Raw genomic sequence first — 12,260 nt, forward strand, 5'->3', positions numbered from 1 at the left:
TAAACAAATAAGCAAAAATAAATAAATAAAAGTAGTCTCTAGTAGGTTCATCAAAATATTGGCTAATGAAGGGTTGGAGAAATCTTACAGTGGGCAGGGTCCTGGTCTTGCATGCAATGGACTAGATTTCTGGCACCATTTGGTGCCCAGAGCCCTTCTAGGAGTGATTCCTGAGCAACACAGGGTGTATGCCCCCCCCAAAATTGGATAATGGGATAAGTAATGTAACAAATGATTTATCTTGCTTTCAGATTACCAGGGACATGATAGAGAGCTGGAAACTGGATGGCAGAGAAGCTGGAAATTCCATGTGAGCAGAACACTCAGATGTGGGCTTCTCCACTGCTTTCATTCTCAACCATATTCTAGAGCCTTCCCATGTATGCCTGAATCACTGTTAGTATTACTCGTGAGTTTATAGCCTCCCTGGACCCCATTCCTTATATAACTAAAACGTAGGCATGTGAAGAGTAAGTCTGAGAAGTGGCCAGTTTGGGGGGGTAGGATGGGGGGATTCTTTGAGTTGGCAAATTAGGGTAGTGTGATAAAGAGTTCCTAGTTCAGTGGTATGAACACAGGCCCCATCAGCCTTGGTTCAAATCTGGCCATCTTCCTAGCAGTAGCCCTCTTTTGTGATGCTCCCTTCTTTGGGCTCAGCTCATATGGGGAATATTTCTCCCGCCCCTGGCAGTATTCCTTGTACTTCTCGCACCAGAAGAACTGTGTTGAAGATCATCATCTCACACAAGAGTAGCAATAAATAATGAGCTGGAGAGATGACTCAAAAGGGCATATGTGGGAGACCCTTTTTTGGGGGAGGCGGAGCTTTTTTTGGGTTTATTCTGATCTCCATCTCCATTCCAGACTCACACTCCTCTCGTCCTAGTTTCACACACCCATCCAGTTTCACTCTCCACATCCGGTTTCCCTCTGTCCATTCATTTTCACTCTGTCCCATTTCAGTCTTACTCTGCCCCCATTCTATCCCCCAGTGTTAGTTAAGAGCCCAACTTCCAAGGTTGTGGGTCACGGCTCCCGTTGTTCATCTATTTGCTCGAGCGGGCCCAGTAACGTCTCCTTCGTGAGACTTGTTGTTACTGTGTTTGGCATATTGAATACGTCACAGGTAGCTTGCCAGGCTCTGCCATGCGGGCGAGATACTCTCAGTAGCTTGCTGGGCTCTCTAGAGAGGGGCAGAGGAATCAAACCCAGCTCGGCCGGGCTGGCTGCGTGCAAGGCAAACGCCTTACTGCTGTGCTATCATATGGACACAGTAAGAGAGTATTAAGTTTAGAGCATGATTCTCCTGGGGACATCTTGCTTTGTATCCCAGAATATAATCCTCAGGCCAGATTAGTTCTTCCTAATCCCAGTAGGGTCCTTATCCAGTTACAGTTACTTCTCAGGTCATGACAGGCTATCCAGGACTATGCTCTTAACTTATTGTAAGTTTTATGGCGCTTGGCGATACAAGGGTAGCTTACACCTTGCCCTGGGTCCATCTAAGTCCTTTCGTCGGGATCCTCCTTATGGGGTACTAGGAACTAAGGGCAACTGGGGCTTAAATTGAGAAAGTATGATAATTGCCCAGGAGTAAATATTATTCGGAGTCAATAAACTTCCAAGTTACAAAAGCAGAGCATCAACTGTCTCCCTGTGTCTATACAAAAAGGACATTGCTCTAAAGTAAACTGCAAAAGACATAAAGGAAAGAGAAAAGCAGTATTTCACTTACAAATACAAAATCTAGAGATCTTTGAAGAATCTGATTTTACAAGTGATAGGTTCTGATTAGGAAAATAAGTGATTTAACAGATAGGGGAAGCAGAGTACAAGAAGTTAAAGATAGGGCTAGAGCAATAGCACAGCGGGTAGGGCGTTGCCTTGCACACGGCCAACCCGGGTTCAATTCCCAGCATCCCATATGGTCCCCTGAGCACCACCAGGGGTAATTCCTGAGCATAGAGCCAGGAGTAACCCCTATGCATTTCCGGGTGTGACCCAAAAAGCAAAAAAAAAAAAAAAAGAAAAGAAAAAAAAGAAAAAAAAATGAATACTGAGGAAGTGGGAGTGCTTTAGGAGCACTGTGATGGGTGTTCTTCAGTAAACCTAAGCTCCTTGCGGGAAGGAGAAAGGGCCAGACCAATGTTACCCAAAAAGAAGGAGGAGGAAAAAGAAAAAGAAAGGAATGAGATGGGAAATGGGCATAATGCCTGCACAGGAAACACTAAGGTCAGTTCCTTTCTCAAAGCGCCAGGCGGACGTTAACCACTGTGTCAAGTGAAGCTTCCTCTGAGAAAGCCGGAAACCTCAGCCCTGGGTTGGATCCCATCACTCGCATCCTTTTCGGCCCCAGGTGGAACTACATCTGCCAGCGCCCAGGACTGCTCCTGCCCTAGCCCACCTCCCCGGTGTGCGCTGCGGGCCCAACGGAAGTCAACCGACCCCCAGGTTGCAACTTCCTGCCCTTACGCTTCCGTCGGCTTCGTTCAAACGGGCCGCTTTCGCCAACAGCCAATCAGGACGCTCGATCTTCGGCTGCCGCCCAATGACCACCCGTAATGGGGAACGAAGGGCGTGAAGCCCAATCGCCGCGCCATCACACTTGAGGGCAAAGAGGTTAGGAAGCCGGCATGGCGCTCCGGTCAATAAAATCGATAGCTGGGAGCTGCCTGTGTTGCAGGCAAAGGCGGCGCAGAGGTAGCGCCGCCATTTTCCCCGAAGGCATCTTCCGGTGTCTCGCTTCCAAGTTGGAGCAGGAGTTTCCCGAATAACGGCAGGTTTCCGTTAGCCCCGCAGGCGGCCGACGCTGACTCCCTCCGGGCCCCCCGGGCCGCGCAGCCCCGGTGCGGCGGGGACCGGCCGGTCCCGGGAGGGGGTCGCCATCGCCCGAGGGCCGTGGCGCTGCCTTCTCGGGGCGAATGGCGCCGCCTTCGGCTCCGCCGTCCGCCCGGGGATCAGTAGAGGCTGGACCCGGCCGGAGAAGGGGAAGGAGGCCCAGGGCGGTGAGGTTCGCGGACGTGGCCGTGTACTTCTCCCGCGAGGAGTGGCGGTGCCTGCGGCCCGCGCAGAGGACCCTGTACCGGGACGTGATGCGGGAGACCTACGGCCACCTGGGCGCGCTCGGTGAGGCCCGGCCCGGGCGCGGGGCGGGGAGGGAGCCCCGAGTGCCCGCGCGGGGCCCGCGGCCGGGCTGCGTCAGGGAGGGCAGGGGCACGGGCAGGAGATGCCCTCGGGGACACAACTGGCCCCTCTGCGTGCCGGACCGCTCACTGGATCTCCTTCCCCAGGCTGCGCCGGCCCCAAACCAGCGCTCATCTCCTGGTTGGAGCGGAACAGCGATGACTGGGAACTGGCTGCCCAGGATCCGCAGGCGGGCCCAAAGGGGGTGCCATCCCAAAGAAGTGAGTGAAAACATCCCCGCAGAGGGCGTGCCACCGCGAAGACTCAGTGTGGCAACCCGGCCCGAGGGGGTCCCGCTCCCTTCTGTGGGCCTAATTTAGTGACTAGGTTCATTTTAAGGCTTCGGGACCTGCTGCAGAGTGGGGCGGGTGTGGTGCTTGGTGTCTTGTCAGTTTGCACATCAGGTCAGGATTCTCCTGTCACTTTGCAAACTCAGCACCGCAGCTCTATTCTGTGGAAGAATCTGGTCTCTTTAAAGTAGGTGATTCCTTCCCAGGACCCCCGTCCCAGCCCTTCTAGTGGAGCGACCTCCTGCATCACGTGATCTCTTGGGGAATCACAGGATCTCATGGGGAGCAGGGCATGGGTGCCCTAGCCTCTTCAGTTCCTGACTCTCTGAGCTTGAATTGAGCAGTGTCTTCAGGCTCAAGCAAAGCTCTGATCAAACTGTCTGGGCTGGAATTTTTTTTTCCTTTTTGGCCACACCCAGAAATGCCCAGGTGTTATTCCTAGCTCTGCTTGGAAATTACTCCTCCTGATGCTCGGGGTCAGTGCTGGTCGGCTGCATGCAAGGCAAACAATCTAACTGCTGCACCATCTCTCTGGCCCCTGGGCTGGGATTTCTCTGAAATTCTTTTTGTTTTTGTTTTGTTTTGTTTTTGCGGCCATACCCCACAGTGTTAGGTGAGGGGTTTGCTCCCTGAAGTGCTCAGGAGAACCCCACTGTGCCAGGGATGGGTACCAGGCCTGTCACATGCAAAGTTTGCTCCGTTGTTGAGTGTTGTATGGCTCTGCTAGGTTCTTTAAGGCCAGAATTACCTACAAAACACCTGAATTCTTAGCATCTTTTAGTTCTTGCCACAGCATATTGTCAGCTGCATTCAGTTATATTAAGTCACTGAGGTACTTGATGCCAGGCTCCTGGACCCATCCCAGAGCTATTGATTTACATTATAAATGGCTAAAAACATTAGCCCCGGCTGATATAGATAAGAAAGTCCAAGGGCCTTAGCAGTGCTTTTGAGTGTAAACCTCAAACCAATTTGACAAAATGTTAGAAAGACAAATTCTTGGGGCCCACTTCTGACCTCCTGAATTCAGCACTGGATATAGGGCCCAGCATTATGTTTCAACAAGTCTCCAAATAATTCTGGCCACAAAAAGATTTGACTTCCAGCTCATACTTATGTGTTTCCACTCATGTTTTACACACTACCTTCTTAAAATCTCTTAAAAATGTTCCCAGCGATCACACCTGCCTTTGCTGGAGATGTTGAGACATGTGCTCCACCAAGCCACATCCCAAGTCCCCAAGCCCCCAATTCTACTGGAGGCCTTTTTTTTTATATACTTTTTTGGTCACACCCGGTAATGCACAGGGGTTACTCCTGGCTCTGCATTCAGGAATTACTCCTGGTGGTGCTCAGGGGACCATATGGGATGCTGGGAATCGAACCTGGGGCAGCCACGTGCAAGGCAAATGCCCTACCCGCTGTACTATCACTCTAGCCCCTACTGTAGGCCTTTTATATACAAAGCATGCTCTTTAGCCCTTAGTGCTATCTCCTTGGCCATTTATTATCATTCATTCTCTCTAACATTCATGATTCATATTGTACTGTATTATTTACCTTTTTTTTTTCTTCTGTGGTGCAAGGGATTGAATCCAGGGCCTCACACCTGCAAGGCAAGCATCTGCTATAGTGCTACATACCGGATCAGAACTTCACTTTTGAGGGGGCCTTCCAGGAGATTTGGGAGCCCAGTAATTCTCAGCCAAAGCATTGACAGTTTGATGTAGGGTCCCCTGGGTGCTGTGCTGCTTGGATTTTACTGCTGGGAATTCCAGGCCACCCAGGGTGCTTCAGGGATCACAGGGCTGTACCCAACAATGCTCATGTGGTGCCGGGACTTGAACCAAGTCCAACCACTGCACTATGTCTTGGCCCTGAGCTCTTACTTGTTTTCCTCTTTTATTTTTGTGTGTTCTTTGTTATGTATCTTTTTATTAAGGCACTGTAATTTATGTTATTCAGTGTTGAATAAAATTGAGTTTCAGGCAGCGTTCCAGCACCAACCCTGGCACGTAGTCCATCTTAGCCCCAGGTTCCCTCCCACTTTGGTAATTTTTTTTTTCTTTTTGGGTCACACCCAGCTGGAAGTGCTCAGGGGTTACTCCTGGCTCTGCACTCAGGAATTACTTCTGGTGGCACTCGGGGGACCATATGGGATGCTGGGAATCAAACTTGGGTCAGCCGTGTGCAGGGCAAATGCCCTACCGCTGTGCTATCGCTCCAGCCCCAGTTCCCTTCCACTTTGGACTTTCACTGTTTGCAACTCCCAACTTGGCCAGGCTGGGGTAGATACACCCATCTTGCAGCCCATTCTGTATGTGTCTGTAGCACTAAAAGGAGACAGGGTTGAGTCTTGTCTCCTTTTACACTGTCATCGGCCAGAGGGAGCCCCATGTTTGTGACACTCATCTCTCACTATCTCTACAGAGACCCGAACCAGAAAGAATGGAGACAAGGAGGATCTCCCCGCTAAGGAGGCACCCCGCAAGGGGAAGCGAGGGCGGAGGCCCAGCAAACCCCGACTAATCCCCAGGCAGACATCTGGGGGTCCCATCTGCCCGGATTGCGGTTGCACCTTCCCCGATCACCCGGCTCTGGAGAACCACAAGTGTGCCCAGAATCTGAAAAAGCCTTACCCATGCCCGGACTGTGGACGCCGATTTTCCTACCCGTCCCTGCTGGTCAGTCACCGGCGGGCACACTCAGGTGAGTGCCCCTATGTCTGCGACCAGTGCGGCAAACGTTTCTCCCAGCGCAAGAACCTCTCCCAGCACCAGGTCATCCACACAGGCGAGAAGCCCTATCACTGCCCAGACTGTGGCCGCTGCTTCCGGAGGAGCCGGTCTCTGGCCAATCACCGGACCACGCACACGGGGGAGAAGCCGCACCAATGCCCCAGCTGCAGCCGGCGCTTCGCCTACCCGTCCCTGCTGGCCATCCACCAGCGCACGCACACCGGGGAGAAGCCCTACACCTGCCTGGAGTGCAGCCGCCGCTTCCGCCAGCGTACAGCCCTGGTCATCCACCAGCGCATCCACACGGGGGAGAAGCCCTACCCGTGTCCGGACTGTGAGCGGCGCTTCTCCTCGTCCTCGCGCCTGGTCAGCCACCGGCGGGTACACTCGGGGGAGCGGCCCTACGCCTGTGAGCACTGCGAGGCCCGCTTCTCGCAGCGCAGCACGCTCCTCCAGCACCAGCTCCTGCACACTGGGGAGAAGCCCTACCCCTGCCCGGACTGTGGCCGCGCCTTCCGGCGCAGCGGCTCGCTGGCCATCCACCGCAGCACGCACACCGAGGAGAAGCTGCACGCATGCGAGGACTGTGGCCGCCGCTTCGCCTACCCGTCCCTGCTGGCCAGCCACCGGCGCGTGCACTCAGGGGAGCGGCCCTACGCCTGCGACCTGTGCTCCAAGCGCTTTGCCCAGTGGAGCCACCTGGCTCAGCACCAGCTGCTGCACACGGGCGAGAAGCCCTTCCCCTGTGGCCAGTGTGGCCGCTGCTTCCGCCAGAGATGGTCTCTGGCCGTCCACAAATGTAACCCCAGAGCCCCCAGTTGCAGCCCAGCGATTGTGGGGCCAGGCCAGAAGGGAAATGCCCATTAGGATGGGAAAGGCTGAACTTGTTTCGTTTTCCCGGATGGGCCCCAGAGACAGCCGTGCCGCGGTTGAAAAGGGCAGCGTTAGGACTCAAACTTGGGTCTTCTGCAACACAGACCTGCAGTCGAGGCCCCCCGGTGCTGCCCTGCCTTACTCCGTGGCTCGGTGGGACAGCCCCATCAGGACAGATGGCAGTACTTGGCGCAAGGTCACCGAAATAGCTGGGGCTGGCCTCTCAGGGATGCCCTTTCCTGCTGGGGTCAGTAGCCGCGTTTCTAGTTGATACGCACTGGGATTTCCTGCCGCCTGCCTGGGGGCCTCCTCTGTTCCTCCTTCAAGGCCAGTTAAAAGAGACTCGGTTTAGCATCGCCTCCCTTTGCTGCCCTCCCCCGCCGAACGGTCTTCTGTCCTTGCTTTAAAACCTCCCGTGTCAGGGAGCTCTACCTCACCAGACAGGCCGCTTCAGTGCTCAGCAGCTCCCAGCAGTGGGCGGCTGAGAAGGACCCTTCTCTCCCCGGGTAATGCTTCCGTACACGAAAGCCTTTCAGATAACATCATCACAGGAGCTCAAGTCACGGCATTACATTAGTGAATCGCATCATGAAAGTCAGGGTTTGAAGTCTTACACATGCTTTTTTCCAAGTAGATCCGGGTTTTTTGGTGTCCTTTTTTCATCCAGAGATGCACTCCCACCACTGTGCGCATCCACGCCCCCCTCCATTCCCCCATCCCATACCCTCCCCCATCTGTGCTGTTTTTAGCAATGCAGAACTGGGGAAGGGATGGCGTTGTGTGCAGGTTTATTGGTTGCAGGTTGTCTTTTGTTTTTTTAACCATGTTTGAATCAGGTTGGCTCTGGGACATAAGTATAATGGCAGCGGGGGAAGTTTTAAGGAGCACGAAATAAAAATGGGACTGGCTTGTACATTGTGTAGTGGATTTGGGTTCATTTCAGTAGCCAGGGGCCAGAAAATTATTAAGAACAGGTCTGCTTCTTGATTCTCTTCAGAGTAAGAACTCAGCAGCATTTTCTGTGGGTTCTTGGTATTTTTCATAAAATAGTACTGAAGGAGGGGAGGAAGTTAGTCACAGATTGTGCCCGCACCTGCCTCCCACACATCTTCACGCGTGCTTTCCAAGTCAGCAGCAACTACGAGGCTTGGTCTATGTTAAGCTCCGTGGCGCCCACCAGAGGAAGTGTTCAGAAATCCTGGGACTCAGATAAAGCCCTATCACTTTGCTTTTGGTAATGCATCAGTTTGGAATTTCCAGACATGACCGATCTCTACAGCTGGAGTGGGTCATTGTCCTGCCTTGTAGCTTCTTCACAATCTCAGCCCCAGAGAGGGGAGAAATTGAGAAATAGTTTATGAAATGACCCCTGTTTTGGTATTAGCAAGTTGCATTGTGACCGTTTCTCCTTGATAACAAGCAACCCCAGGCAGGGCTCATATCAGTTAGGACATCATTAAAATGGCTGATGAATGAGTCATGTTTCATGGAATTACTCTTTGTAAAAATTGTAAATCTAGGGCCAAACCTCAAACAATGGTCTGAGGGCATGCTTTCTGGAATCCCAGGGTTAATCCCAGCCTGACTGATGCCTCCTCCCCCCCCCCCCTTTTTTTTTGTCTTCTTTTTGGGTCACACCCTGGGCAATGCTCAGGGCTTACTTCTTGCTCTGTACTCAGGAATTACTCTTGGCAGTGCTTTGGGGATCATATGGGATGCCAGGGATTGAACCTGGGTTGGCTGCATACAAGGAAAATGCCTTACCTGTTCTGTCCTCTAGCCCCTGAAAGGTCCCTTTGAACAGCATCAGAAGCAACCTGCAGGCACCATTGGGCTTGACCAAAACAAACAAAAAAAGTGACTAGGGGCCAGGGAGGTGACTCCAAAAACTTGTATGTAGGAGCCAGTCCTTGGCACCGTGTGGTCTCCAACACTGCCATTTATGGCCCCAAACAAAAATATATATATTAATCTAGGGACCAGGGATATAGTACAGCTGATAGGGTCACTTGCTTTGCAAGCTTTTGACCAAAGCGTTTGACTCAAGTCACTCCCCAGCACCGCATATGGTCCCCTGAGCAAAATCTCAGAGTGATCCCTGAGACTGCCATTGAGGCCCAAAAAAACAAAAAGTAAAATTTAGAAAAATGTAAATCTAGGGGCTGGAGAGATAGCACAGCTGGTAGGGTGTTTGCCTTGCACACAACCGACCTGGGTTCAATTCCCAGCATCCCATATGGTCCCTTGAGCACCTCCAGGAGTAACTCCTTAGTGCAGAGCTAGGAGTAAACCCTGTGCATCGCCAGGTGTGACCCCCCCCCTCCAAAAAAAGTATATCTACTTCCTCAAATGAGTAGGAATTTTATAGTTCTTTTAAAAAAGTCTTTGTTTTTGGGTCACACCCTGAAATGCAGAGTGCTTGCTTCTTCCTGGCTTTGAGCTCAGGGATCCCCCGACAAGATTTGGGGATCACGTGGGATGCTGGGGATTAAACCCGGGTTGGTTGTGTGCAAGACCAGAGCCCTATCTGCTGTACCATTGCTCCAGCCCCAGGAATTTCTATTTCTGATGGCAATCTAGGTCCTCAGACCAGGAACCCTAGCAATACCTATTAGGATTCCTGTAGCTCTCCCATTTGGGTGCTTTCCCCCGTTTGTTTGGTTTTTTTTTTTTTTTTTTTTGCTTTTTGGGTCACACCCAACAATGCTGAGGGGTTACTCCTGACCATGCTTGGGGGACCATATGGGATGGCGGGGATTGAACCTGGGTCGGCTATGTACAAGGCAAATGCCCTACCTGCTGTACAGCCCTTTTTCCCCTATTTTTATTACAAGGCTGACCATCTTTTTTTTTTTTAATGTGCCAATTCCTGTAATGTTCAGGGCTTACTTGTGGCTCTGCTCAGGGATCACTCTTAACAGAGCTCAGGGGACCATACAGGTGTCAGGGGACTGAAGCCCTCTGTTGTATGGAAGGCAAGTTCCCTAAAGCGTATACTGTCTCTCCAACCCCACCCATCTATTTCTTTTTACATTTTTTTTTTTTTTTTGGCTTTTGGGCAGTTGGCATATTCAGGGATTTTCCCTGACTGCCCACTCAGGAATTACTCCTGGCAGGCTTGGGGAACCATGGGGGATGCAGGGGATTGAATATAGGTGGGCCGCATGTGAGGCAAATGCCCTACCCACTGCACTACCACTCCGCCCCTCCCCACTTCCTGTATTTTCTTTTTTGCATTTTGGGTCACACCCAGTGATTCTCTGGGGTTATTCCTGGCTCTGCCCTCAGGAATTACTCCTGATGGTATTCAGGGAACCATATGGGATACCAGGGATTGAACTCAGGTCAGCTCTGTGCAAGGCAAACACCCCACCCTCTGTACTATCACTCCACTCAAGCCCTGTATTTTCTTTTTTTTTTTTTTTTTTTGCTTTTTGGGTCACACCCGGCGATGCACAGGGGTTCCTCCTGGCTCTGCACTCAGGAGTTACTCCTGGCGGTGCTCAGGGGACCATATGGGATGCTGGGAATCGAACCCAGGTCGGCCGCATGCAAGGCAAACGCCCTACCCACTGTGCTATCTCTCCAGCCCCAAGCCCCGTATTTTCTTACCTAGAGATTTTATTATCTTTAGATATGGGTTGTAACTGGGTTGCGAGCTATTGAGGGGGGCCAAATGTGGCCGAGAGGCAGACAGCCTCTTATTCCCACAGGCACTTCTGTCAGAGTGTTCACTGAGTAGTTGTGACCCTGGCTGCTCGGGCCAGGAAATACCTCACCCGGTATTCAGTGAGACCATGTTTCCTCTCAATAAAAGTGCTCAGGGACACAGCACAGGCCTTCCGTTAATAAGACCCTGGTTCAGTCTTCAGCGCCACTACAAGAATTCCCCTTCTGCTTAATGTTGTTTAGAATTACTGTTAAAACTGTCCATCTGAGGGCTGGAGCAATAGCACAGCTGGTAGGGCATTTGCCTTGTATGCGGCCAACCCGGGTTCGATTCCCAGCATTTCATATGGTCCCCTGAGTACCATCAGGAGTAATTCCTGAGTGCATCGCTGGGTGTGACCCAAAAAGACAAAAAAAAAAAAAAAACCTGTCCATCTGCCTTTATGCCTAGGTGTGAGCTCTGAAGGAAAAATGTGCCATGCTAGGTTGGACATGTGCTATCCATGTATGAAGCTCTAGGTTCAGTCCCCAGCACCAAACAAAAATAAATTGCAGTGCTGCCAAGAGGGGCCAGTCAGCAATATCTTTGGTGACTTCTGTGTCCAATCTTATCTGACTCTTCAGTAGTGCATCTGTCCCTAAAGTATGACTGTCTACTCTTTTGCTGAGAAAATACAAGGTGCCACATGGGCACTCAGCATTCTGTTCTCTACTTGATTCCAGAGTGACCCGTGTGAGAACTAGCAGAACCTATACCTGCATCCGTCCCACCTCAGGACGGTATGAAATGTTCACTGCTACACTGGGACTGGGGGTTGGAGCGATAGCACAGCGGGTAGGGCGTTCGCCTTACAAGCGGCCAACATGGCCGACCCGAGTTCGATTCCTCCGCCCCTCTCGGAGAGCCCGGCAAGCTACCGAGAGTATTCGATATGCCAGACACAGTAACAACAAAGTCTCCAATGGAAACGTTACTGGGCCCGCTTGAGCAAATCAACGATCAACGGGAGGGCCTTTACCTTTACCTTTACACTGGGACTGGGATTTCAGCCCCTCCCGGGGACTCTCCCATCTATTTACTATTCACTCTCTTTCTGAGTCTTAAGGATCCTGCTTTGATCCAGAACACTTTTCTCCCTCTCCTGCCTATTAACCTGCCAGAATGTGGGGGTTTTGCTCAGTTGGTTTGTTGTTGGAATTTGGGGCCACGTCCAGCCGTACTAAGGAACTAGTTCTTAGTGCTTCTAGCTACTATTAAAAAAATTGTTGGAAGGCCATAGGCTGGTGCAATAATACAGCAGGTAGGGTGCTCGCCTTGCATGAAGCTGATCCCTGGCACCACATGGTTCCCCGAATCCCACCAAGAGTGATCCCTGAGCACAGAGCTAGGAGTACCATCGGAGCATTTGAGCAATGCTGCTCCCCCCCCTTCCAAACAAAGTGGTGTGAATCAGTGGTGCTCAGGGCCTGTGGCCATTTACAGTCCCAGGGATCAAACCCAGGACCT

At 51.8% G+C, this 12,260-nt stretch overlaps 1 protein-coding gene across 1 annotated transcript; it reads left to right on the plus strand.

The window, feature by feature from the left end:
* Nucleotides 1–2,605: 2,605 nt before the first annotated feature.
* LOC130045023 (zinc finger protein 689) lies at nucleotides 2,606–7,196 on the plus strand. The gene is made up of 3 exons (XM_056137738.1): nucleotides 2,606–3,126; nucleotides 3,291–3,404; nucleotides 5,904–7,196. Exons 1-3 carry the CDS (start codon nucleotides 2,922–2,924, stop codon nucleotides 7,076–7,078), a joined length of 1,494 nt encoding a protein of 497 aa, XP_055993713.1. The 5' UTR covers nucleotides 2,606–2,921; the 3' UTR covers nucleotides 7,079–7,196.
* Nucleotides 7,197–12,260: the final 5,064 nt, after the last annotated feature.

The sequence above is a fragment of the Sorex fumeus genome, unplaced genomic scaffold, assembly GCF_029834395.1.
Source record: "Sorex fumeus unplaced genomic scaffold, SorFum_2.1 ptg000126l, whole genome shotgun sequence".
Lineage (NCBI taxonomy): Eukaryota > Metazoa > Chordata > Mammalia > Eulipotyphla > Soricidae > Sorex > Sorex fumeus.

Coding starts and splice junctions, on each gene's coding strand:
- LOC130045023 (XM_056137738.1), top strand. CDS start 2,922: ATGGCGCCGCCTTCGGCTCCGCCGTCCGCCCGGGGATCAGTAGAGGCT. Junction 3,127..3,290: donor CGGCCACCTGGGCGCGCTCG/GTGAGGCCCGGC, acceptor CTCCTTCCCCAG/GCTGCGCCGGCCCCAAACCA. Junction 3,405..5,903: donor GGGGGTGCCATCCCAAAGAA/GTGAGTGAAAAC, acceptor CTATCTCTACAG/AGACCCGAACCAGAAAGAAT.